At 36.3% G+C, this 26781-nt stretch overlaps 1 protein-coding gene across 1 annotated transcript in view; it reads left to right on the forward strand.

Moving 5' to 3' along the window:
- znf385d (zinc finger protein 385D) overlaps positions 1-26781 on the forward strand; it is a 204093-nt gene that overhangs the window by 175753 nt on the left and 1559 nt on the right. The window contains 4 exon segments of the mRNA XM_051866216.1: positions 14793-15022; positions 15024-15060; positions 17687-17868; positions 22601-22702. Of these exon segments, the coding sequence (XP_051722176.1) occupies positions 14793-15022; positions 15024-15060; positions 17687-17868; positions 22601-22702 (551 nt within the window).

Genomic DNA, 26781 nt, shown 5'->3' on the forward strand with positions numbered 1-26781 from the left:
CATCTGACCCAGGAGCGGGGTAACATAAAAACTACCCAAACACTGGGTTTTGTTACATCTGTATACCTTCTTACAGTATTCTTACAGCATTCTTACAGTATACCTTCTATCATTTTCTTATCTTAAGGGGTTTCTTGCATCTGGACCCAGAATATCAAACACTTGAGGGTTAATTCAACCTGGGCCAATAAGAAACCTCCCAGCATCATAGCAGCTAGTTTTGCACGAGCAAAGACCACTCAGAAAAATCTAAGAATCTGTTTGAGTTCTGCTATTTATTGCTGTTTTGTGCTAGAGAGGAAACATTCATCAGATTTCCCTGGACAAGAGTTGACCTCCTCTTCTATTTCTGTCACAAAGATCTCTCTCTGAACTGGAAATAAGAAATATGTTCCAAGAATCGTTTCAATGGCCATAATTTCTATCCTAGGCGTCTTGCAGTAATTTTGTTGATGTTGCACCAGTACAGTACTTCATATTCATGTGCATCAGTGGAAAATAGCATGAGGTTCTGGTTTTCATTGACCTTTCCTGTTCTTGATATTCTTCCCCAGTGCAGCGAGGTTATATATCGCTCTCGTGGTTCAATAGGACTCTTACTGCTGTTTGAGATGATCCAAACCAAACAGCATCCTCCAGTGTGTGTTTGTTAGCAATCCAGGGGTTGGCTATATTCTCTGCAGGATTACAGCTGGATCAGTCTGCTGGAGTCTCATGCCACAAAATTGTGTATGTAAGCACATTGTGGAATTAGGTGCACTCAACACATGTCTGGAACCTGTTCTGGAACCAATAATTTACTCCACTTTTTTTGTTCTGCTTGTTTAGGCCCGGCAGTCAAGCTCGCCCAATAAAAAAGTCTATTTGTGCTCAAACACCTGGTGTAATCTAATTTGTGGCTCTTTAAGGCAAAAGTGTAGCCTGAAGTCAGAGAGGCTCTCCACCACAAGCCGTTATTGTCTTATAAAGCAGTGCCTCGTCTCTATGAGCCGGAGGAAATGCCGTTTGATTAGACTTGTAGATGCAACACCAAACACATACACACAAAAGATGCAGCAGTTGTGCAGTTCATAACAGCATGTTTCTGTTGCCAGCAGTTGTTCTTGTCAACACTTTGGGGTGAATTCACTAAACAGTTGCCACAGTTTTGCATGCAGTTTGTCAGTAGAAAAAATACTGCAGAAACAAAACTGCATTAATTGCAAAAGAAAAAAATGCAAATAAATGCATTTTTTTTCTGCAACAAATTTTGGCAGCAATTCTTTTACAACACATCCTGTTCTTTATTAAAGACTCACATTTTTTGTTGTTTAATTACAGAAGAGGATTAGGGCCAAGCAATAATAATAAAGAGAACAAAGTCATTATAATGTGAGATTAAACTTTAAAATTTCGAGAAGAAAAATGTCAAAATACAACGTTGAGAATAAAATCATTAAATTTTGAGAATAAAGTTCATTTTATTTCAACTTTTTTTCTCAAAATTTAATTCGTTTTTTTCTCTAAACATAACGACTTTATTCTCAAAATGTAATGTTTATTCTCAACATTTTATTTCAACTTTTTTCTCAAAATTTAATGAGTTTAATCTCGCATTATAATGACTTTAATCTCAATGGATTTATTTTTTTGTCATTGCTTGGCCCTAATCCTCTTCTGTAGAGAAATGTCGAAATACAATGTTGAAAATAAAATAATTAAATTTAGAGAATAAAGTTATTTTTTTGAGAAAAAAAAACATTAAATTTGGAGAAAAAAGTTGAAATAAAATGTTGAGAATAAACTCATTAAATTTTGAGAATAAAGTCATTGCATTTTTTTCTCTTTTTTCTCATAACACTATTATAACTTTATTCTCGAAATTTAGGGCCCTATCATACACCCAGCGCAATGCGGCGCCAGGCTCAACGCAAGTGTTTTTGCTAGTTTCAGCACAACGCAGTTGTCATTTTCACGTCCTGTGCAACATTGTTTAAATAGCAAATGCTCTTGTGCCCTTTTGTGTGTCCATGGGCGTGCTGGTCTGAAAACGAGGTGTGATCAGGTGCATTGTTGGCGTGTTGCTATTTTGAGGCAACTGAAATAGACTGCACCATCGACCAACTGAAACCTGCTCTAAAGTCAATGGCGCAAAATTTGTTTTGTTATTTAAAGAGCGCGTTAGTAATATGCGCTTATATGCGGGTGCACAACGCGCGTTCACTCTGCTTATTATACACACAGTGACGCGCAGCAGCACACAAACTTGCCAAATATTAAAAATAAAAGGATTACAATGTAAAAGATTATTATTGTGTGCATAAGGATAGAAATGTTTTGGTGGAAACTGGCTTTTCCCGTAGATGGTCTGCTTGCGCGCTTTAACCTTGCGCACGAGCAGATCCGTTTCCTCACTATAGATGCGTTCAGTTTTTCCGCTTGCAAATTCCGCCTTGTAAATAGCGAATCCGCCATGGCGCGAGTGCAGCTGGCTTTTAAAGGGAATAGGAAATGAGACTCTGAGTGGTTTATTTCACGTTACGCCCAAAACACACCCATTACTCATTAAGAGAATAGGGGACAACCCAGTTAGATCATGCGCCAGGCGCGCTGACCATTTTTCCCGTTGTTAAACTAGCAAAAGTGGATTCGGACACGCCCTAAGTGCACTTGCGCCGTGCGCTTTAGACCATGCGCTTAGATCGTTAAAATAGGGCCCCTTCTGTTTATTCTCAACACTTTATTTCACCTTTTTTTCCTCTAAATTTAATGACTTTTTTCTCAAAACACAACGAATATTCTCGGAATTTAATGAGTTTATTCTCAACATTTTATTTAGACTTTTTTCTCGAAATTTAATGATTTTTTTCTCAAAACACAACGACTTTATTCTCGAAATTTAATGAATTTATTTCCACATTTTATTTAGACTTTTTTTCTCGAAATTTAACGACTTTATTCTTGAAATTTAATGTTTATTCTCAACATTTTATTTAGACTTTTTTTTCCAAAATTTAATGACTTTATTCTCAATTTAATAAGTTTATTCTCAACGTTTTATTTAGACTTTTTTTCTCAATTTAACAAGTTTTTTCTCAAAACAACAACTTTATTCTCAACATTTTATACATGAAACATAACATGCCTTTCCAACGAGTCTCATTACTGATTGCGGTTTAATCATAAAACCCAGCACTATTGTGGAGTTATTCTGTGCAATCACAGTAAAGTACATTAGGTTATATGATCATGTGCTGCATCTTCCACTCTTTAGTACTCAGAACCATCCCTTGCACCATTGGGATTTGCACCATTCCCATTGTATTCAGCACAGGTTTTGTGTGTACGTTTGCATCATTACCTGATTTGCATAAATCCTTTAGTGAACCCGGGTGCTAAAACAACACATGCACCACGTGCAAATAAATAGCGCTATCATCGGGTGCAATTCATTTTAGTCAATTCCCTCCTTTGGATCTCTGGAATGGAAACGCACGGATCGGTGACCTACCTCTGCCGTTATCAGAAAACTAATCGAGCCGGTGTATTGTTTGCATTAATAAGGCTTGCGAATAAAGAAGGGCACCGTGACCCAGTTGAGTACATGATCACGCAGGGCCAGAAACCTCCCGATAAATCACGGCACATCATACAGAACGCAGCATAACACCCGACCGCTTCGCTCCCATTCTCAGCGTTTGCGGTGAGCTGGGCGTTTGTTTGTCAAAATGCCACTCGGTAATGAATATTAATGTGTGGAGATGTCAGAGAGATGAATTGTGGGGGCGGCTGAAAGCTGCATTATCTAGAGTTTATTTGCCGCATGTAATGAATAGCAGAGGCTCAGACACTAATAGGGCGGCTTCAGAGAGCATAGCAGCGCTGGAGATAGTCTGCTCTTTTGGAGTGGCGATTTAATGTGTTTAATTCAAGGTTTTCTTTTTTCTCCCATTAAATAACAGCCATTTGTCAGGGCTGCGAAGTGAATAATGTGTGGGAAGAGAATATGTATGCATTTGACTACATACTTTAGAGTTATTTGTTATATTCCACCTTGATTTTACTGCATTCTTAGTGAATTTCTTGGCTTGGGGCTTATCTGTAATCTTTAGCATTCCAATTATTTTGGACCTCGCAATAAATACAGGCAACAGGTCATACAGGTCTGGATGTGTTTGAGAATTCAGTTGCCTCTAATTATTATAATTTGGGATCAGCTTAGTAAAAAAATGTTTATTTTTGTATTTAACCCTAAAAAGCAGAAATGGATAGTGATATGTATTTTGATATTTTTCATTTATACTTTATATATATATATCCGTGCGATATCACTCTATATCAGCACGGCTGTGATTCGGCCATAGGTAATCACAGCTGTGCTGATATACAGCTATAACACATGGCTACAAGTGTGATATTGCGTTTATACAACAGTTCGATGGCACGAGTGTGTAAATAAACAAGAACAACAATGGAATGTCTTTAAATCCCCTCTTTTGTGAGGAACTACTTCCTTCCGCCACAGATTCAAGTTGACAGTTTAACAGTTGAGCCCAAGCCTCCATTACTAATTTTAAAAGTTCACTTTAGAACTAGTAACGAAGGAACGCTGAGTCACTTCTCTACATCATTGTAATATGTAGAGTATTATGAGAGAGCGAGTGTATTACCTGCACCTAGCTGATATTATTCAGGTCAATCTTAAATTCATAATCACAAAATCAGTTTGAATGTCCGCTGAGGAAAGCGATATCTTTGTCCTTTTAACATTTAAGAGGATTTCCCATGACAGCGCTAGTCAATGCAGTTATCAGTTGCGTCTCGTAAGTTGTTGTTTAAAGTAAAAACAACATCCTTGTTTCCTTGTTTCAGTCCATTTCAATATAAAAGTCTTTGCGACTGAATGACTCACTCATAAAAACAGTCTTTGCCGCCATCTAATGGCATATTAATGTAACTTTCACTGAAGTCAAAATCACTAACGGACTCTCTCAATACCAAAAAATACGGCATGTTATTTATATAAAATATTATTTATTGAACAATAATATTTAAATTAACAACAGTAGCCATTATAACAGTATAAGAAGTAAAATAAGAAGCAAACAGTTCAGTCAAACGTACAAAAGCAGCGAGTACAAGATTTAATTTCAATGTAAATATAAAGTTATGAAACTTAATCTAGCCATTAAGCCAAATCTATTAGCTCTGGAACAAGTAATATATTAATAAGACCAAAGATTGCCCGTTTGATATACCCAAAATGAATTATACCTCATGTTTAAACACTATCTACATAAGAGCCAGCGGCAAATTTCCGAAGGACTGGCCGAGATGAAGCTGTTCTCTGCGGGTACATGAGCGCTGAACGGCCGCTGACGGCCTGGAGCTCTCATCTCCGAAAGCATCTCAACAAATTTTCAAATAGGCGCTATGTTTACAAATAAATCGCATATCTGAGGTCTAAACAACTATATTCTCACCTATAAAAAACTCTTAAAACTACATTCCGTTACAAAATAACAGTAGCATCTATAAAAATATGGTGGGTTTGCTCGTCCGCCATGACACTCGCTGTGAGAATGCTGACAGTGGAGTGATTCAAACGGTGAAATGGTTCCCGTGGTGATACTGGTAGACTGGTAGACACAACGAACTGTTGTATAAATTATTATAATTATTATTAGTAGTAGTAGTAGTAGTAACTTTGTTGAAAATTGTGGAAAGTGAACTATTATTGAGAGTCAAGGCTAGTTTACTGTCTTTTCCCTTATGCAAAAATCAAGGCTAGGAAAAGCACCTCCAGATCTAACAATTCCACAGACTTTGTACAAATAAAAAAAAATGGAACAAAAGTAAAAACTTGTCGAAGCTGAAAATGACAGCTAATCAGTGAGATGGCAGCATCAGCAGCACTATCTGGGAGGCAGAGAGAGTCCGGTCATGGTGCTGTCCTTTGATGTGAGGCTGGAGCTGGGCAGAGGGCAGAGAGATGAGAAGATGAGTCAGCAGCCAGCCGTGGATGTGACAGAGATGCCTCCATCTCTCTGTTCCAGTCCAGTGCCGCAGGAAATGTACCCTGATATTAGCTATTAAAGAGCAGATTGTCAGGGGAGGGACGCCAGCTCAGACAGCTGCACAATACAGGCAGAAAGCACAAGTCAGGAAAGAGAGAAGAAGAGACGAATCATGTGATTCACAAGAAAGTGACTCTCGTCTAGAGCCCTATATGGACGGGACTAGTTTTCCTGGAGGAAAAAAAAAGTGTTTCACAGGCTTACTTTGCGTTTCTAATACCGTCGTAATATGGCAAATCGCAGAAATCACTCAATTCTGACTTTATAACTCGCAATTCTGACTTTATATCATGCAATTCTGACTATATCTCACAATTCTGGCTTTATAACTCGCAATTCTGACTTTGTCACGCAATTCTGACTTTATATCTCACAATTCTGACTATAACTCGCAATTCTAACTTTATATCACGCAATTCTGATTTCATAACACAATTCTGACTTTATATCACACAATTCTGACTATAACTCACAATTCTGATTTTTTAACTCGCAATTCTCACTTTATATCATGCAATTCTGATTTTATAACACAATTCTGACTTTATACTTCGCAATTCTGACTTTATATCACACAATTCTGAATTTATATCTCACAATTCTGACTTTATCTCGCAATTCTGATTTTATATCTCACAATTCTGAATTTATATCTCGCAATTCTGACTTTATATCTTGCAATTCTGACTTTATAACTCCCAATTCTGACTTTATATCTCGCAATTCTGACTTTATAAAACACAATTCTGACTTTATAACTCCCAATTCTGACTTTATCTCGCAATTCTGACTTTATATCACACAATTCTGTCTATAACTCACAATTCTGATTTTATAACTCGCAATTCTCACTTTATATGACGCAATTCTGATTTTATAACACAATTCTGACTTTATAACTCGCAATTCTGACTTTATATCACACAATTCTGACTTTATAACTCGCAATTCTGACTTTATATCACACAGTTGTTATATTATATCATTGTTATATTTGTGGTGTGGACTCCGATATTGTTTTACATTTGGAACAATATCTTTATCGTTATAGTTATCATCTTTGGTGTGAACAGGCCTTAAGAGAACATTTTATTATTTAACAGAGGAAAAAAAAAAAATCACAGAGGAATCCATTAAGAGCAGTATACATTTATTTTGGGAAGAGAGAACTTGTTCAGTCATCAGAAAACCTGATGTTGTTTCCCAGCATCTTCACTCAGCCTTTTACCAGGCACCGGACTGGAAAAAACCCTTACAAAGAGACAATTGCAGTCTGCTAGAGCTGATGATGATGCCGCAAAAAAAACACAGGTCTACAGTTTTTTTTTTTTTTTAGATATTTTTGAAAGAAGTATCTGATACTCACCAAGGATGCATTTATTTGATCAAAAAGATGGATGGATGGAAAATACCAGTTGTATATGAAACTTCAAATAACTTCTGATTGGCTCTGATTGTCACGTCACACAGCAGGTTTGTATTCAGTGTGGACAGACAAATTGCTTTTCACTAGAAAACTGTGGTTTCACACTGTTTAGGACGCAGCATCATGGCAGCAGCACAAATGACCTCCATCAACAGTGTTTCACAGCAGCTATTACTCTGTGTAAAATATGGGAAATTTCTAAATGAGATATTTGGGGCAATTAATAAAAAAACATAGGTCTGACAGGAATGCGTGGCCCTCGGGGATTGATTTCACAAGTCAGTGTGATTCATAATGGGGCGTAATCATTATAATTAGAGGGCTTAATCCAGCATCATGGTGAAAATGTAATCAGAACTCAAGGGAACTTTCTGATTAGTCAGTATAATAAGGAGGGTGGAAGGATTATAGAGACGTGCGCTTATTACTGCCTGTAATTAAAGAGCAGAGATTGGCAGAGCGTTCAGGTGTATCAGCGGCTCTGGAGAGGAAGAGTGATAGAACGATGCTCTGAACGAGAAGACCCTCTTTGGGTTATACGTCATTCTTCACTGGGTGTGTGTGTGTGTGTGTGTGATATTATTACAGCTGATTTCATTATAATATTCTTTTATTTTATTTACTTTTTCAAAATTAATTGACATTTTTTAATTATTTTAATATTTAAAAAACTTATGATGCTATGAAACAGGTGTCTAATTTTATCATATATACATATATATATATATATATATATATTTGTTTTTTTTATTTTAATATTTTCTCAAAATGAATTATCACATTTTTGAGTTATTAATACTTTTTTAAAGATATTGCTAAACTGATTTTTGTAGTTTTAACAAACAGGATGAAATATATAGTTTTTTTTTAATTATTAATATATTTTTTATATACTTTTTCAAAATTAATAATCACATTTTTTAAATTAAATATATATATAACTTTATTTAGTTTTTTTAATAAATATAAATTATATAAAAATATACAGTTTTATATTTATTATATATATATATATATATATATAAATTTATATTTATTATATATACAAACCTGATTCCAAAAAAGTTGGGACACTGTACAAATTGTGAATAAAAAAGGATTGCAATAATTTACAAATCTCATAAACGTATATTTTATTCACAATAGAATATAGATAACATATCAAATGTTGAAAGTGAGACATTTTGAAATGTCATGCCAAATATTGGCTCATTTTGGATTTCCTGAGAGCTACACATTCCAAAAAAGTTGGGACAGGTAGCAATAAGAGGCCGGAAAAGTTAAATGTACATATAAGGAACAGCTGGAGGACCAATTTGCAACTTATTAGGTCAATTGGCAACATGATTGGGTATAAAAAGAGCCTCTCAGAGTGGCAGTGTCTCTCAGAAGTCAAGATGGGCAGAGGATCACCAATTCCCCCAATGCTGCGGCGAAAAATAGTGGAGCAATATCAGAAAGGAGTTTCTCAGAGAAAAATTGCAAAGAGTTTGAAGTTATCATCATCTACAGTGCGTAATATCATCCAAAGATTCAGAGAATCTGGAACAATCTCTGTGCGTAAGGGTCAAGGCCGGAAAACCATACTGGATGCCCGTGATCTTTGGGCCCTTAGACGGCACTGCATCACATACAGGATTGCTACTGTAATGGAAATCACAACATGGGCTCAGGAATACTTCCAGAAAACATTGTCGGTGAACACAATCCACCGTGCCATTCGCCGTTGCCGGCTAAAACTCTATAGGTCAAAAAAGAAGCCATATCTAAACATGATCCAGAAGCGCAGGCGTTTTCTCTGGGCCAAGGCTCATTTAAAATGGACTGTGGCAAAGTGGAAAACTGTTCTGTGGTCTGACGAATCAAAATTTGAAGTTCTTTTTGGAAAACTGGGACGCCATGTCATCCGGACTAAAGAGGACAAGGACAACCCAAGTTGTTATCAGCGCTCAGTTCAGAAGCCTGCATCTCTGATGGTATGGGGTTGCATGAGTGCGTGTGGCATGGGCAGTTTACACATCTGGAAAGGCACCATCAATGCTGAAAGGTATATCCAAGTTCTAGAACAACATATGCTCCCATCCAGACGTCGTCTCTTTCAGGGAAGACCTTGCATTTTCCAACATGAAAATCTTTCACCCATAGAAAACATTTGGTGCGTCATAAAGAGGAAGATGCGACAAAGAAGACCTGTTGAGCAACTAGAAGCCTGTATTAGACAAGAATGGGACAACATTCCTATTCCTAAACTTGAGCAACTTGTCTCCTCAGTCCCCAGACGTTTGCAGACTGTTATAAAAAGAAGAGGGGAGATGTGTTGAAACTTTTTTGAGATGTGTTGATGCCATGAAGTTTAAAATCAACTTATTTTTCCCTTAAAATGATACATTTTCTCAGTTTAAACATTTGATATGTCATATATGTTGTATTCTGAATAAGATATTGAAATTTGAAACTTCCACATCATTGCATTCCTTTTTTATTCACAATTTGTACAGTGTCCCAACTTTTTTGGAATCGGGTTTGTATATAGCAGAAGTTTGTGTTGCTGTTTTCCCTCCAAAATTATGTCACTTCCTGAAGGATGATGTCATTTAGAACTGACTTTGTTAAGGAGTTTTTAAAAACACTACCTGGATGAAAAGCTATATTGAGGACACGGATACAATCTGTAGATTGTTCACAAGAATATTAAACAATATTCTCAGGAAAACATGTCTTGCTTGAAATATTTCAATTAGAGCAAGAAAAAAATGAAGCACTTAGGGATATGAGAAAAATGACTACTGCTAGTCAAAACAAAGACGAATTAAACCTACTAATATGCTTTTCATTTTTTAAATTTTTTAATTTAATATCTTATTTAATTTATTAACACGTACAGTGTTGAATACAAGGAATATTTAGACACTTTAGCCACATTTAAAAATGAATGAATGGCATTGCATTATTTAACAAAATATTGCATTATTTTAACATCATTTAAGTTTGTTCTGGAAAAACTTGTGCAGTATTATTTTATGACCTAATGCAATGACATTCAGGATTCAAGTGTGTCCGAACGTGTCGTTCCAAATATTTTTAGGGCTTCGCAGTATGATTAATACATGGAATGACCCAAACCTCTTCTGTCACCAAGATAGAGCAGATTGATCAAGGCCATTCTGGTCATTAATGGGGGACCATTGATCTCTTTGTCTTTTTCCTTCTTTCATGGTCTTTCTGTGTCTCTTTCTCCTTGTTTTGGCACACAGGTCACCACACCGGGGCTATAGATCACCACCACACTGACAGACAATCAAAACAGCCTGTACTCTCACAAATTACTCTTTAATGACTTATTTTCACACACAAATGGTGCTCAGATTGATCACACATCGTAGTTTGGGCTGTGTCAAACTTCCTGTAGAGTCGGTCGGTTGTGCTCCGAGCTTCCTGTCTGTAGAGGAAAATGAGGCTAATGCTCAGGTCAGCGCCGCCGCTCACCTCATTTACTCTTTATCTGTCGTTCAAGGTGAATCTCCCCAGAAACAGCAAATGACTTTGTGGGCTTTTTGACATTAGCAGTAAATTGATTAATTGTGAGCAGAGCTGTTTTAAATTGCCTCTTCATATGAATTAGATTATTTTAAAGAGGACATACTATGCTTCATCTTTCTTTAGTGTATAATGTTGCTGTTTGAGCCTGAAAAAGCTCTTCAGAGTCCCTCCAGCGGGAGTTATTCTCTATATTAGTGTCACTGTCACAAAATGCTGTGCTATTGCATCATCCTCTCTGATTGCACGCAAAAAGAAACGTACAGTGCGACCCGTGTAGTCTGATTCACAAACAAATGGGTTATTTTTAATGAGTCAGTCAAAAAGACTCATTACTTTGGATACCAATCTCAAGTTCTTGTCTGAAATGTTACCAGAAATAGTGTTGCATTTGTTTAGTATATAATTATGACCATTTATCTGAAGAGTTTCCTCAAAAGTACCTACATGAATCATTATGAAACTGAAATCATTAAGTGGAATCTGATTTATAATTGGTTAAATTGCCTGTGATTCACGCTCCTACGTAAAATAGGACAAGTCTTTCCAGATGATGTGCTCTTTCACAAACATCTTGGTACCATACGTGCGTTTACTAAACCAGTGTTGCTATTGTTAACTAAAACTATAAAAAATGTTTTCAGCTAAAATAAAATAACATTAAATATAAATATAGATAAAATTATAAATATTGACAACTAACTGACTGAAATAAGTACTAAAATTACTAAAATTATTAAAAAATAAAATAAAATAAAACATTTATTAAAGCTATATATATATGCTAAAACTTAAACCAAAATGAGAAACTGAATATATATATATATATACATACATACATTGCCGCTTGAAAGTTTGTGAACCCCTTGCAGAATCTGTGAAAATGTGAATATTTTTTAACAAAATAAGAGAGATCATATAAAATGCATGTTATTTTTTATTTAATACTGTCCTGAGTAAGATATTTTACATAAAAGATGTTTACATATAATCAACAAGACAAAAAAAAATAGCTGAATTTATTAAAATCACATTCAAAAGTTTGTGATCCATTGATTCTTAACACTGTGTGTGGTTACCTGGATGATCCACGACTGTTTGTTTGTTGTGTGATGGTTGTTCATGAGTCTCTTGTTTGTCCTGAGCAGTTAAACTGAGCTCTGTTCTTCAGAAAAATCCTCCAGGTCCTGCAGATTCTTCAGTTTTCGAGGATATTTTGCATATTTGAACCCTTTCCAGCAGTGACTGAATGATTTTGAGATCCATCTTTTCACACTGAGGACAACTGAGGGACTGAAACACAACTATTAAAAAAGGTTCAAACATTCACTGATGCTTCAGAAGGAAACACGATGTATTAAGAGCCGGGGGGTGAAAACATTTTGAATTTGAAGATCAAGGTAAATTGTACTTAATTTGTCTCCGGGAAACATGCAGGTATCTTCTTTTGCTTCCGAAGGGCAGTACTAAATGAAGAAAATTTATATTTAAACAAAATAAGAAAAATTTGGACATCTGCATCCTGTTCAAAAGTTTTCACCCCGCGACTCTCAATGCATCGTGTTTCCTTCTGGAGCATCAGTGAATGTTTGAACCTTTTTTAATAGTTGTGTTTCAGTCCCTCAGTTGTCCTCAGTGTGAAAAGATGGATCTCAAAATCATTCAGTCACTGCTGGAAAGGGTTCAAATATGCAAAAGAAGCTGGAAAACTAAAGAATCTGCAGGACCTGAAGGATTTTTCTGAAGAATATTGGGCAGTTTAACTGCTCAGAACAAACAAGCGACTCATGAACAACCATCACACAACAAAAAAACAGTCCTAGATCATCCAGGTAACCACACACAGTATTAAGAATCAATGGTTCACATACTTTTGAACTGGGTCATTTTAATAAATTCAGTTATTTTTTTGTCTTATGGATTATATGTAAGCATCTTTTATGTAAAATATCTTACTCAGGACAGTACTAAATAAAAAAATAGCGTGCTTTTTGTATGATCTCTCTTATTTTGTTCATTTTTCACAGATTCTGCAAGGGGTTCACAAACTTTCAAGCGGCACTGTATGTGTGTATATATATATATATATGAGAAAGCTAATTACTATAATTGTATGTTAAAAAAAAACTAAAATAACAGTGTTTTATGAGATTTGTCAATATTTTAATTCATACACTAAAAAATGTTGGGTTAAAAACAACCCAAGTTGGGTTGAAAATGGACAAACCCATCGATTGGGTTAAATGTTTGCCCAACCTGCTGGGTAGTTTTATTTAACTCAACTATTGTTTAAAAATAACTGTATTGTTAAAAACTGCTGGTTTAAAACAACTAAATCGCTGGGATTGTCCATTTTCAACCCAACTTAGGTTGTTTTTAACCCATTTTTTAGAGTGTATATTCCAAATTGATACATGTTGACATAGTTGGTTGTCTTACTGGTTGACATCAGTTTTTATGACTGGTTTGTTGTCATTTTCTTCTTTCCAAACCCTCATCTGTAGAGCTTTGAGAAGAGCTCTTTTGGGTTCGTTTCGTCTTTGGTTGAGTCCCCGGCTCTTACTTCCAGTCGACTGAAGTGTCCGTGCAGCCGCTGCTGCAGATTTAATAGAAACTGGAGTGTAAATGAAGTTCTCAGTGCCGAGCCGTCATGGTCAATGATGCTTCTCTGCTGGGAGAAAAAAATGCCTAATTTTGCCAGTCCACAGCTCAACAAGCTAATCTCCTTCAGCCAGCTGGTGAGCCTTTCAACATGGATGAAGGACTCTGGGTGCATCATCAAAACGATGTGTTCAAAACTACATGTTGGTGGGGGTATAGGGTTAACTAACCGGTCTTAGTTGCTGTGTCCATTCCATCAGCCCAAAGCGGAGCTCTGGGATAAATAAGAGACTCTACTTAACGGGTCACCAAAATAGAACGACATAATTCAGTATCGATTGAGTCCCCGGGGTCTGAAATGAAGAGAAGTCTCTGTGTTATTACTGTACAAAGAGTCCAGACCCCTCAGACATTGATCAGAGCACCCTGCCAAAACCAGACCTTATCTGGGAAAAAATCAGCCGCAGTTTATCTTAGTCTGTGCAATTAATTTCGATGTCGACCGCGTTAGCTAATATCGGCGCGTGGCGCCATCGATCTCAATATCTGACACAGTTATTTTCCGGCACAAATAAAGGAAGTCTTCAAAATCAAAGCAAGTACAACAGTGGAGGGGAAACTCACAGCCAGAACGAGAGAGAGTGCCGTTTGATGCATTAATGTGCTCATGTATTATTAACTATGGCACCAGAGGAGCCTTCAGAGGTCGACAGGTCATCAATGACATCAGTGTGTGTGTGTTTATGTGCGTCTGCTGCATGTTTATTCATCCAAAGCACAATCCAATACTCATCCATCCAGTGGACAATATCATGTGTATATAATTAGAAATATCTGATTTGTATTTGCTCCTCAATAGCATTCAGCGCAATGTGCTTCAGTTAGAAAACTAGTGTTTGTTTGTTTGTTTAGCAGATATTTATTTTAGATTATACTAAAATTTTAAAAAGATACTTTATCTAATGTTTTTTCTATTCATATCTGGAACTTGATGAATGCAAATCTAATCATCATAATGATTTTTACATTATTTTATATGCAAATTCCCCAGATCTTAATCCAATCAAGCATCTGTTGGATATGCTGAACAAACAAGTCCAAACAAGTATAAACGATAAAGCATTGTCACATGATCTTACACTTACCAGTAACAGGTCATTCGTGTTTTACAGGTGGTAGTCCTGGAGCGCCCGTGGCCCCTTCATCGCCCTCTTCTGCCCCGGTGTCCGGCCCCAGCGCAGACCCCACAGAGCCAGAGTCTACCTCAGGGTCAGGAGGGGAGGACGGCCGCTCCATCACGCCCAACCCGCCTGAACCGGAGGAGAACGACACCGGAACAAATCCAGAGACAGAGGACGAGAAAGCCCTGCGTCTGCTCTACTGCTCCCTCTGCAAGGTGGCCTGTCAACTCGGCGTCACAGCTTGACGCGCATAACAGCGGTGAGGAGCGCTTGGCATTGAGCATTTCCAGGATTTACCAAGATCAGTTCTTACTCTCAGGCAGAAACCATGTATCTTCATATTTCATCATTTTTATAAGTGCATGTGACTAAAGCTCGTAACTCCATTGGCTCCTCAAACCTCCTCAAAACTCATAACTCCACCACGCCTCTATGCAATGCAAGGGTAAACAAAAAAAATAGCTACAGTAAACTTTATAATCTCTAAGTTTATGAAAACTTAATGCAATGCACTTGCTGTCGTTCTAATATCTGACATTCGCTGGTAAAAACCTCCTAACTCCATTTGAGTTTGCTTTCGGTAAAATGTTAATAATATTATGACTAGAGATGCACCGATACTAAATTTCTCCACCGATTCCAATATCTGATTATTCAGAATGATAAATCTCTCCCAAATAATGCTGCAAACTATACAGGGACCCTCTCATGTGGTACATTACTATAATATTAAAGGTTAAAATTAAGAGCAAAGCCCAAACTATTATATTCATCTGCTATTTAAAGGGTTAGTTCACCCAAAAATTTATGTCGTTGCTACACCCGTAAGACCTTCGTTCATCTTCAGAACACAAATTAAGATATTTTTGATGAAAAATTGAGAGCGCACAAAAAGTATTCTCATTGCTTTATAATATTAATGTTGAACCACTGTAGTCACATGAACTGTTTTAATTATGTTTTTAGTACCTTTATGGATCTTGAGAGGTTCGGTGGCTTTGCTCTCAATAGTGGCCTCACTGAGCCATCAGATTTCATCAAAAATATCTTAATTTGTGTTCTGAAGATGAACAAAGGTCTTACGGGTGTGGAACGACATGAAGGTGAGTAATTAATGACATTATTTTCATTTTTGGGTGAACTAACCCTTTAATTTCAGATTACATTCAAAAACCGTAATGTTGCACATAAGGTAGTTTTCATAAACACTTGTCTTCATGGCAAATTTATTCAAACAGTAAATAAGCTCCTCTCTAGTGTTTTATAGCTAGCTAACGAACTGTTAACATTGGATGACTTTCCTGAGGTAAATGCAGCATTAAGTGACACATTGTTCACAAGCTGTTTTATTGACGTCTTTCCATGGTTGAAACACTGATTGAACGATGACTTGAGACATGATACATTTCTGTAAGTTGTTCTGTATATTTCAACATACCCTCTGATGTTCATGCATGTTTTTTCATGCTGTAACTTGTATTAAAGAGGAAGAAAAGACCCGCGCTACCGGTGCTACAGCGATCTGTCACTTTATATTTAAGAGCGTCAAAACGCCATTTATTGTATGAATTTGGTGATAAAATGGACAGAATTTGAAAGTTGAGACTTTGTTTCTTATCACAAGTAACAAAGAACAAAGCTCTTTGCGATTATTGGATGGGAGGCGCTCTACAAATAATGTTTGATATAGGAGAAAACTGCGGACCTGGCAACCCTGGCCTGAACTACGGGTGAAAAATAGGGCCTGCTTTTAAAGGGTTAGTTCACCCAAAAATGAAATTTCTGTCATTACTCAGCCTCATGTCGTTCCACACCCGTAAGACCTTCGTTCATCTTCAGAACAAAGCAACCAAAAGTTTTAAAATCCTCTTTTAAAAAGGCCCTTGTTTCATATCTTTTATCATATTGTTGTTGCTGCTGTTTCATGAAAGCAATAAGTCACTCAGTGATTTTATCTTGATAAGAATTCCAAATAATGCACAGCTTCTTGTTACTTTAATAGAAACTGTCAAAGAGTTTTTTAAAAAAATCTAAGTACTACTAAAGTGCTGAAGCACTACATTACCCACAATCCTAAGCGAGAATCCTGCATTTTGGTTATAGGATTTGGCTAGTTGGGTTGTGGGGACATTTTTCAGTCTAATTAGGTTGCAAAATGTTGTCGGGTATTTTGCAAGAAATTAATACTTTATTCAGTAAGGATGCATTAAATTGATCAAAAGTGACAGTAAATACATTTATAATGTTACAAAATATTCCTCAAACTTTGTTGTTTTGATTAGTGGTATTTTCCAATAAGAATACAAAAGATTCATTTATATCTTTCCAAATGTTTTACATGAGTACTTCATAACCTATTAAGTGCACAGACCTTTACTACCCGTTTCTCCTGTTCTGAAACACTGTTTGCTTCAGATAAATGTTGTGATGTGGAGCTGCTTCATTTGGTTCATGGTTTGGAACTTTTGAATGATTTTTTAAATCATGCTAATGGAGAATATGAATCATAAAAATACTTACGAAACCAAAGCCGGCAGTCACAGTGGCTGCTTTTTCTTCACTATTTGATCCAGGGGATCCATTTCAATTTTTTTTGTTAATTTTAGCTTTGTACAGAAATGAATACATGTGCATAATCTAATTTTTTAACTATTTTTAAGATCGATGAGAAACATTAATTCAGGCACGTGTCTCTTTTGACTGCTAGTGTATACTTGGTACTAATACATATAAACTACTTACAATAGTTGCCACAAAAACATAACATGGAAATGAGATGCATCATCAGGAAAGACCTCTTCCAGCCCTCGCAGTTTTGTTTTCTCTGGCGAAGGTGTATCATTAAGATGATAAATGGTTTGAACCTGCCATGTTTTGTTCCTCAGGCACCAAACACAAAACTATGCTGGAGGCTCGGAGTGGGATCGGCTCCATCAAATCCTTCCCGAGGACTGGGCTGAAAAGCAAGCTGGCTACACCCACTAAAGCAGACACGGGCCTGCAGAACAAGACATTCCACTGTGAAACCTGCGACGTGCGCGTCAATTCAGAGACGCAGCTCAAGCAGGTGAGCGCTGAATGCTGCGTCCTACACATGCCAGGTTACGAGTAATTTGTCTGTCACGCTGAAAGTGAAAACACACTGCCGGCATTATGTAGGTGGCATCATAGCAAAGTCCTTTTCAAGGAAAGTCTGTTCACTCTGCAGCCACATTTGCAACACCTCCAACCAACTCCTATCTATTTAAATCGGGAAATCCTGAAATCTCAAAAGCTGTTTAAATTACTGACATGAACTGCCCCATAATTGTAGTTTCTTATGCTCAAATAGCATTAAAAAAAGCTTATACTTCAGGCTGGACCAGCCAATGTGCATGTGCAGTCATAAGCGCACGTCTCACAACATGGACTGTTTTTATAAAGCGCAACAGTCGGGTTCCAGAAGTAAAAACCTTTTACATTTTAACGATAACTTATAAACCTTTAAAGACTGTGAGCTACGAGGTTGTTAATCGATGGCATTTGCTTCTGTTGAAGCCGTCAGCCAACTTAGTTTTAAAATAATCGTGTTTAACAGCGGAATTCCTGGTGAAAAACTACATTACCCATGATGCTGTGGAAAATTCTACCAATCAGAGCCGAAACAAGCAAAACATGGCAAAAGATCTCTTTAGCTCCGCCCACTCACATGAAGCACTGTGAATGTGATATCTCAAAATAAATACTTGAAATATATGCAAATATTTGCAATGACCTTAAAATATACTGTTTATATATATATATATGTATGTATATATATATATATATATATATATATATATATATATATATATATATGTATATGTATATATATATATATATATGTATATATATATATATATATATATATATATATACATATATATGTATATATATATATATATATATATACAGGTGCTGGTCATATAATTAGAATATCATCAAAAAGTTGATTTATTTCACTAATTCCATTCAAAAAGTGAAACTTGTATATTATATTCATTCATTACACACAGACTGATATATTTCAAATGTTTATTTCTTTTAATTTTGATGATTATAACTGACAACTAAGGAAAATCCCAAATTCAGTATCTCAGAAAATTAGAATATTGTGAAAAGGTTCAACTTTGAAGACACCTGGTGCCACACTCTAATCAGCTAATTAACTCAAAACACCTGCAAAGGCCTTTAAATGGTCTCTCAGTCTAGTTCTGTAGGCTACACAATCATGGGGAAGACTGCTGACTTGACAGTTGTCCAAAAGACGACCATTGACACCTTGCACAAGGAGGGCAAGACACAAAAGGTCATTGCAAAAGAGGCTGGCTGTTCACAGAGCTCTGTGTCCAAGCACATTAATAGAGAGGCGAAGGGAAGGAAAAGATGTGGTAGAAAAAAGTGTACAAGCAATACGGATAAGTGCACCCTGGAGAGGAACAAAACCCATTCAAAAATGTGGGGGAGATTCACAAAGAGTGGACTGCAGCTGGAGTCAGTGCTTCAAGAACCACTACGCACAGACGTATGCAAGACATGGGTTTCAGCTGTCGTGTCAAGCCACTCTTGAACAACAGACAGCGTCAGAAGCGTCTTGCCTGGGCTAAAGACAAAAAGGACTGGACTGCTGCTGAGTGGTCCAAAGTTATGTTCTCTGATGAAAGTAAATTTTGCATTTCCTTTGGAAATCAGGGTCCCAGAGTCTGGAGGAAGAGAGGAGAGGCACACAATCCACATTGATTGAGGTCCAGTGTAAAGTTTCCACAGTCAGTGATGGTTTGGGGTGCCATGTCATCTGCTGGTGTTGGTCCACTGTGTTTTCTGAGGTCCAAGGTCAACGTAGCCGTATACCAGGAAGTTTTAGAGCACTTCATACTTCCTGCTGCTGACCAACTTTATGGAGATGCAGATTTCATTTTCCAACAGGACTTGGCACCTGCACACAGTGCCAAAGCTACCAGTACCTGGTTTAAGGACCATGGTATCCCTGTTCTTAATTGGCCAGCAAACTCACCTGACCTCAACCCCATAGAAAATCTATGGGGTATTGTGAAGAGGAAGATGCGATATGCCAGACCCAACAATGCAGAAGAGCTGAAGGCCACTATCAGAGCAACCTGGGCTCTAATAACACCTGAGCAGTGCCACAGACTGATCGACTCCATGCCATGCCGCATTGCTGCAGTAATTCAGGCAAAAGGAGCCCCAACTAAGTATTGAGTGCTGTACATGCTCATACTTTTCATGTTCATACTTTTCAGTTGGCCAAGATTTCTAAAAATACTTTCTTTGTATTGGTCATTAGTAATATTCTAATTTTCTGAGATACTGAATTTGGGATTTTCCTTAGTTGTCAGTTATAATCATCAAAATTAAAAGAAATAAACATTTGAAATATATCAGTCTGTGTGTAATGAATGAATATAATATACAAGTTTCACTTTTTGAATGGAATTAGTGAAATAAATCAACTTTTTGATGATATTCTAATTATATGACCAGCACCTGTATATATGTAACATGTATATGTAATATACGTAAATGTATCTGTTATATGTAAATAGTAGTTTTATATTTCTCCATAGTTTTTAATTCGATTATGCTGTTCGCAATGCTTCATGGGATTGTAGTTCTTTCCTCTTATACCTGCTTTAAAGCAGTGGTTAATGTTAGTATACAGGGTTTATTCTATAGAGATGGTAACATAATTCAGAATTTTTATTACTATGTTAATAATTATAATGCTAAATTATTTTGAATTTTAATGTTAATGTACTATATACATATATATATATATATATATATATATATATATATATATATATATATATATATATATATATTATTATTATTATTATTTTTTTTAAATAGTTTATGGTTGGTGGGTAAAAATTAAATAAATAATTTAAATAATAATAATAAAAATAATAATAAATATAGCTGCGAGTAGCAATCATCAGGGTTCAAGCACTTTAAGGCCTTTAAGCACATGCGTAAAAAGGTATTATATTTATATTTTATTATAGCATGTAAGCACTTGGATCATAGATGGAAAAGACCATTTACAGCCAATACAGGCAATTTAGTAAGAAAAAATATGTTTTTAAAGGTTTTCTCCACCACATTTTTTGGGTGTCCTCAGAGTGTGCCCATACATATGCATGTTAATTTTGTTGAAAATACCTCATTTCATTTTGAAGTTATAGACACATATATATGAGAGCATAAAAAATTACCCATGAGAGACTTTGATTGGATTTTTTTGCCACTTCCTATCAAAATTTTGACATTTGGCCTTTACTCTGAGTAAACCAACTTAGGTTCTGGTTTCATCTCGATCGGACTAACGGTTTCAAAGATATTCACAAAAGTTTTTTAAGCGCTAAATCACAACGTAGCACAAACCATAAGGCGAAACCTTGCATATTTGATATCATTGGACTTGGCAAGGATTCAGGAGTCTAAAGACATAGATCCTGTGAAAATAAGTCAACCACACCCAGAATTATATACATTTTCAGCCAAAAACATATGTTTTTTAAAGGTTTTTAAAAGTTATAGTGCCACCTATGGTCCGATCTCCATAAAAGTTGGTGTGATTGTTTAGAGTCATATGCTGCATGAGCTCACCTATTTTCGTGAAGTTCTGAGTTTTTGTTTAGGCTTTATAGGCTTTTGGGTATATTTAGCCACGCCCACTTTCTAAATGACCCTGTTATAGCGAACCAAAGGGTAAAGTTCAACTTTTTAAAAAAAATTATTGATCTAGAGAGTCCAGAGAATTGTCCAGCACTGGTTTCGTTCCGATCAGGCGAAAAACCTAGGACTAGTTTGCAAAAGTAGGTTTTTCACATATTCGCAAATAATTAATGAACGATTTGATTGACAGCATTGGTTATTGAGGCAAAGTTGTTCAGCATGAGAAGATCTATCAATTGATATGCATATTGAGTGGATCTGTGAAACACGTGATTACTGATGCTTAAAACTCGTTAGCGCCACCTAGTGGCAGATTTCTTTCAAAATTCTTACAGACCTCTAGGACCATGAGTCGATCATGCCCACCGAGTTTCGTTCCGATCAGCCTCCGTTAACCTTGTCTAATAGGTGCTCAAACGCCAAGACACTGCATGCAAAATTTCAAGTCGATCGGACTAACAGTTGACTCCAGAGAACATTTCTGCACTGGTTTGGTTCCAATCGGGCGAAAAACCTAGGTCTAGTTCGCAAAAGTAGTTTTTTGAAGATATACGTTTTGTTCGTCATGAACTCAGCTTTCCAATGATATAGGTCATTTGAGACTGGGACAAGCGGTCTAGGAGTTATGAGCCATTTTGTGCTTTTGATCGCTGTAGCGCCACCTATTGACCGATTTGGACGAGTCCGGGTATCTGAGTAGCAAGCAAGACTTCTACCATCTGACAAAGTCTCTCGGCCTTACGGTTTTGGCTGCACGATCAGTTTTAGGGAAGAATAAAAATAATAATAAAAATCCTAACAATTACAATAGGGTTTCAGCACTTAATAATAGCTGTCTACTGCTTTGTAGTGATACTCTTAAGTCTTGTATCTCATTGGTTGATGAGTTTTTTTGCCCAGAAAAAAAACTGTCAACCTACTTGACAAAGAATTAAAATATTAATTCATTCAAAAATCTGCAGTGAAAAACGGTGTTTAATTCGGTCTGAAAAGTTCATAAACATTAAACGCTGTTAGAGAATCTGTGAACTGTGTCTGTCAGCTCATCACATCTGTGTCACTTTCTGTGTTTTTATCCTCAGCACATCAGCAGCAGACGCCATAAAGACAGAGCTGCAGGGAAACCAGCCAAGCCCAAGTTCAGTCCTTACACCAAAACCCAAAGAGGACCCACCAAACAGACAGTAGGTTCCTGCTTTGTACCACGGGCGGCACTAAATGCAATTGCAATCTGTTTGTTTGAACGGCCCAGAGGTGTAAAGAGTACCTGAAATCCATGCTTCAGTAAAAGTAGAGATAACTTATTGCGAAAATGACAAGTCACCAATTCCAATATGACTTGAGTAAAAGTCTTAGAGTATCTGATTTTAACAGTAATTAAGCATTTTACTCGTACTGAATGTATAGGCTCAAAGATACACTAGTCCAAAATGCCAGTGAAAAACAACAGTTGATCTGAGAGGAGAGTGATCACATGTTTATTTTCTAAAATCAAAATAAAACTAGTATTGCAATAAATCAAGGTTGAGCCTCTTAAAAGTCTACAAACACTCAAGTCTCAGTTAAGCTTAACTTCGCACACTGGATGAGAAGCGCCACATCTTTTAAAATAAGAAAACATTTCAGAATCCTCCATTATAATGCATTACAGTGGTCCCAAATCCTTGTTAATGTGCATAAAGACTTCATCCTAGTCTGTAAGACTGGACATTTTAATATTAGTGCTAATAGGTTACATGCCAGATGTATAATCTTTTAAGCTTAATTTATGACTCTGGATAATCTGGATTTTTTTTAGAGATAGATGTAGATAATAGAGATCATAGAGACCACATGATTCTAAAAAAAAAAACCCATTAGACAACCAAACAAAATAATATGTAACTTACTTGAAGCTCTGTTATAAATTAGTCTATTTATAAATGTCTAAAATGTTATAAATGAGTCTATAAAGAAATATAAATTTAAATAATTCAATTATGTAAAAATTGTTTCGTCCAGAGTTTTTGAACGAATCTCATCAAATACATTTTAACCATCACTAGTCGCCACCTACTGGAGTAACAGTGTAATAGATGCAATCTTTATTTGAAGCGTAACATTAGTTTAAAAGCTCATTTACTCATTTTGATCGCAGCTGCCGCAACATCGGTGTTTATATCCGGATTATAAACTTTTATCCCAATACTTTAGTTATTATTTGATGTTTGTAACAGAAATAGCAATACAGTGTAGTTGAAAAGACTCTTTGTGAAGCTGTTTCAAACAAGCTTACATGTGTTTGAATAGAGATTGTGATCTTTTAATGATTAATTGTGCATACATATGGGTCTATAGCCTATATATTTTTGTATGTCATAGTGTCACATGATCCTTCAGAAATCATTCTAATATGCTGATTTGCTGCTCAAGACAACAGATTAAAGGGTTAGTTCATCCAAAAATGAAAATAATGTCATTAATTACTCACCCTCATGCCGTTCCACACCCGTAAGACCTTCGTTCATCTTCGGAACGCAAATTAAGATATTTTTGTTGAAATCCGATGGCTCAGTGAGGCCTCCATAGCCAGCAATGACATTTCCTCTCTCAAGATCCATTAATGTACTAAAAACATATTTAAATCAGTTCATGTGAGTACAGTGGTTCAATATTAATATTATAAAGCGACGAGAATATTTTTGGTGCGCCAAAAAAACAAAATAACGACTTATATAGTGATGGCCGACTTCAAAACACTGCTTCATTAAGCTCCAGAGCGTTATGAATCTTTTGTGTCGAATCATGATTCGGATCGCGTGTCAAACTGCTGAAATCACGTGACTTTCGCTGATTCGAACCGCTGATTCGACAAGCTGATTCATAACGCTCCGAAGCTTCATGAAGCAGTGTTATTTTGTTTTTTTTGGCGCACCAAAAATATTCTCGTCACTTTATAATATTAATATTGAACCACTGTACTCACATTAACTGATTTAAATATGTTTTTAGTACATTTATGGATCTTGAGAGAGGAAATGTCATTGCTCCCTATGTAGGCCTCACTGAGCCATCGGATTTCAACAAAAATATCTTAATTTGCGTTCCGAAGGTTAACGAAGGTCTTACGGGTGTGGAACGGCATGAGGGTGAGTAATAAATTACATTATTTTCATTTTTGGGTGAACTAACCCTTTAATATTTTTACATAATTTCCTAATTAATTGCTTAATTTCTTACAAAAAAAAAAGTCTTACTGACCCCCAAACATTTGAACGGTGGTGTATAACATTGTCTTTTCAACATCCGTTTGACTGGAGGACATCAGCAGAAATAGACATTTCAGAGGCAGAGGAAGCCATTACGTTTTGATAAATGATTATCAAAACAAATTTTTTCTTTCGAATAACACGTCCTGATGAATTGTACACATCAAGACCATTTATTAAAGTGATAGTTCACCCAAAAGTGAAAATTCTGTCATTGTTTACTAGCCCTCATGTTGTTCCAAACCCATATGCTGTTATTTTTTCCAATTTGTTCCATGCAGCAACAGCTCATAGTGACCACATCTGTTAAACTCAACGTGAACACAAATGAGATCTTCGGTCTGTTCCTCACACACATCATGACTTCAGAAGACTCATGTGTACTACTGTTGTGGCACTTGTGGTCACTGTGATCTGTTGTTGTATTGAAACTGTTTTGTGTTCCACAGAAAGGAACAACCGCATACGAGTTCGGAACAACATGAACATAGTAAACTATCGCTTAGATCGCTTTATGTAGGCAGCATGGATTTCAGTCACTTCACTGTAAAATACAACCCATTTGACTACAGATTTTACTAGTGAGATTTCATTTATAATGGAACACAGATGTAATGGAAGATTTTAAATATTTTGAAATATTGTTTACTATTTTACTAAAACTATAATAATCTATTCTTGAAGTACCTGCTTTAAAGCAATATACAAGGTTTTTTCTATAGAGGTGGTAACTTGAAAGCCCTGCACAGTCGAACGCACAGCCTTGCAAAGTATGCACGGTTTTGAGCAATCTCTCGCCAAGAGTTACAGCCCATGTAAACATCTTTGTATTCTTTCACGCCAGAGTTGTACAAATGAGGGCACTTTCTAACCTCTTCACACAATCTTTCGTCTGTGTTGGCACTCGATTGTCGCTGTAGCTTGCATGTGTTCCGACGCCCCCAGGGCACGGTTGCCCCCTTGTGGATAAACTAATTACTGCAAAAAAATTAAATGTGCATGTGCAACCTGCACGTACAAAGTACGCACGGTTACAAAAATCCGGCGGTGCGTGTACAGTACTCACGTACTCTTCTGATGACGAAAATCGCATCACGTGCACTGTACGCTTTTAAAAAGCGAAGTATACTTTGGGCTTAACTCTTTCCCTGCCATTGACGAGTTTTCCTTGTTTTCAAGATTATACAGTAGGGGGCGCTATTACGCATCTTCTGAAAGAGTACAGAATCTCCGGATCAAAACACAGGCGAAGAAGAAGCAGAAACAAGCGATAGAAGCATTGCTTATAAACGTAAACCAACGTGATCATCAAACATTAAACAGTATATAAATCAAAACTGTCTAACTTTACTGAATGAAATGTCAAACCCAGAAATAGGAAACAACTGTGAAGCTTTGGAATGTTGATCTACTCCATCTGTGTTTTGATCATCATTCCGAATCCGACTTCAGCTTTTTGTTCAAAATGTTGCTTTTTTATGAAACATAAAACACTTTCAAGTGTTAATAATAAAGAATGCATGAAGCTAGAATAATTTTATTTTCTGTTCTTTCTTGTGATATAGTGTATGTTCAGATATTCATACAACAAAATGGTTTGGGGGCCATGAAATTTTTGTGAAAATAATCAAAAATTTTGGCGCTGACTGGGAACTTTAAAAAAAAAAAAAAAACACTGGTGGTAAAAGAGTTAATAGTAAAAAAGAAAAGATGAGTGCAGTTCCATTTAATAAATGAAAGTATACAATAATTAAGATTTTTATTATTATTAGTTTAATAATTATAATGTTAATTTATTATAATGATTGTCCCTTGCAGAATCTGCAAAAATTTTAATGATTTTAACAAGGATCATGCATACGAAATGCATGTTATTTTTTATTCAGTACTGTCCTGAGTAAGCTATTTCACATAACAGATGTTTACATATAGTCCACATGACAAAAAAATAGCTGAATTTATCAAAATGACCCAGTTCAAAAGTACATACCCTGATCCATGATCCTTCAGAAATC

This window comes from Ctenopharyngodon idella, chromosome 16, assembly GCF_019924925.1.
Source record: "Ctenopharyngodon idella isolate HZGC_01 chromosome 16, HZGC01, whole genome shotgun sequence".
Lineage (NCBI taxonomy): Eukaryota > Metazoa > Chordata > Actinopteri > Cypriniformes > Xenocyprididae > Ctenopharyngodon > Ctenopharyngodon idella.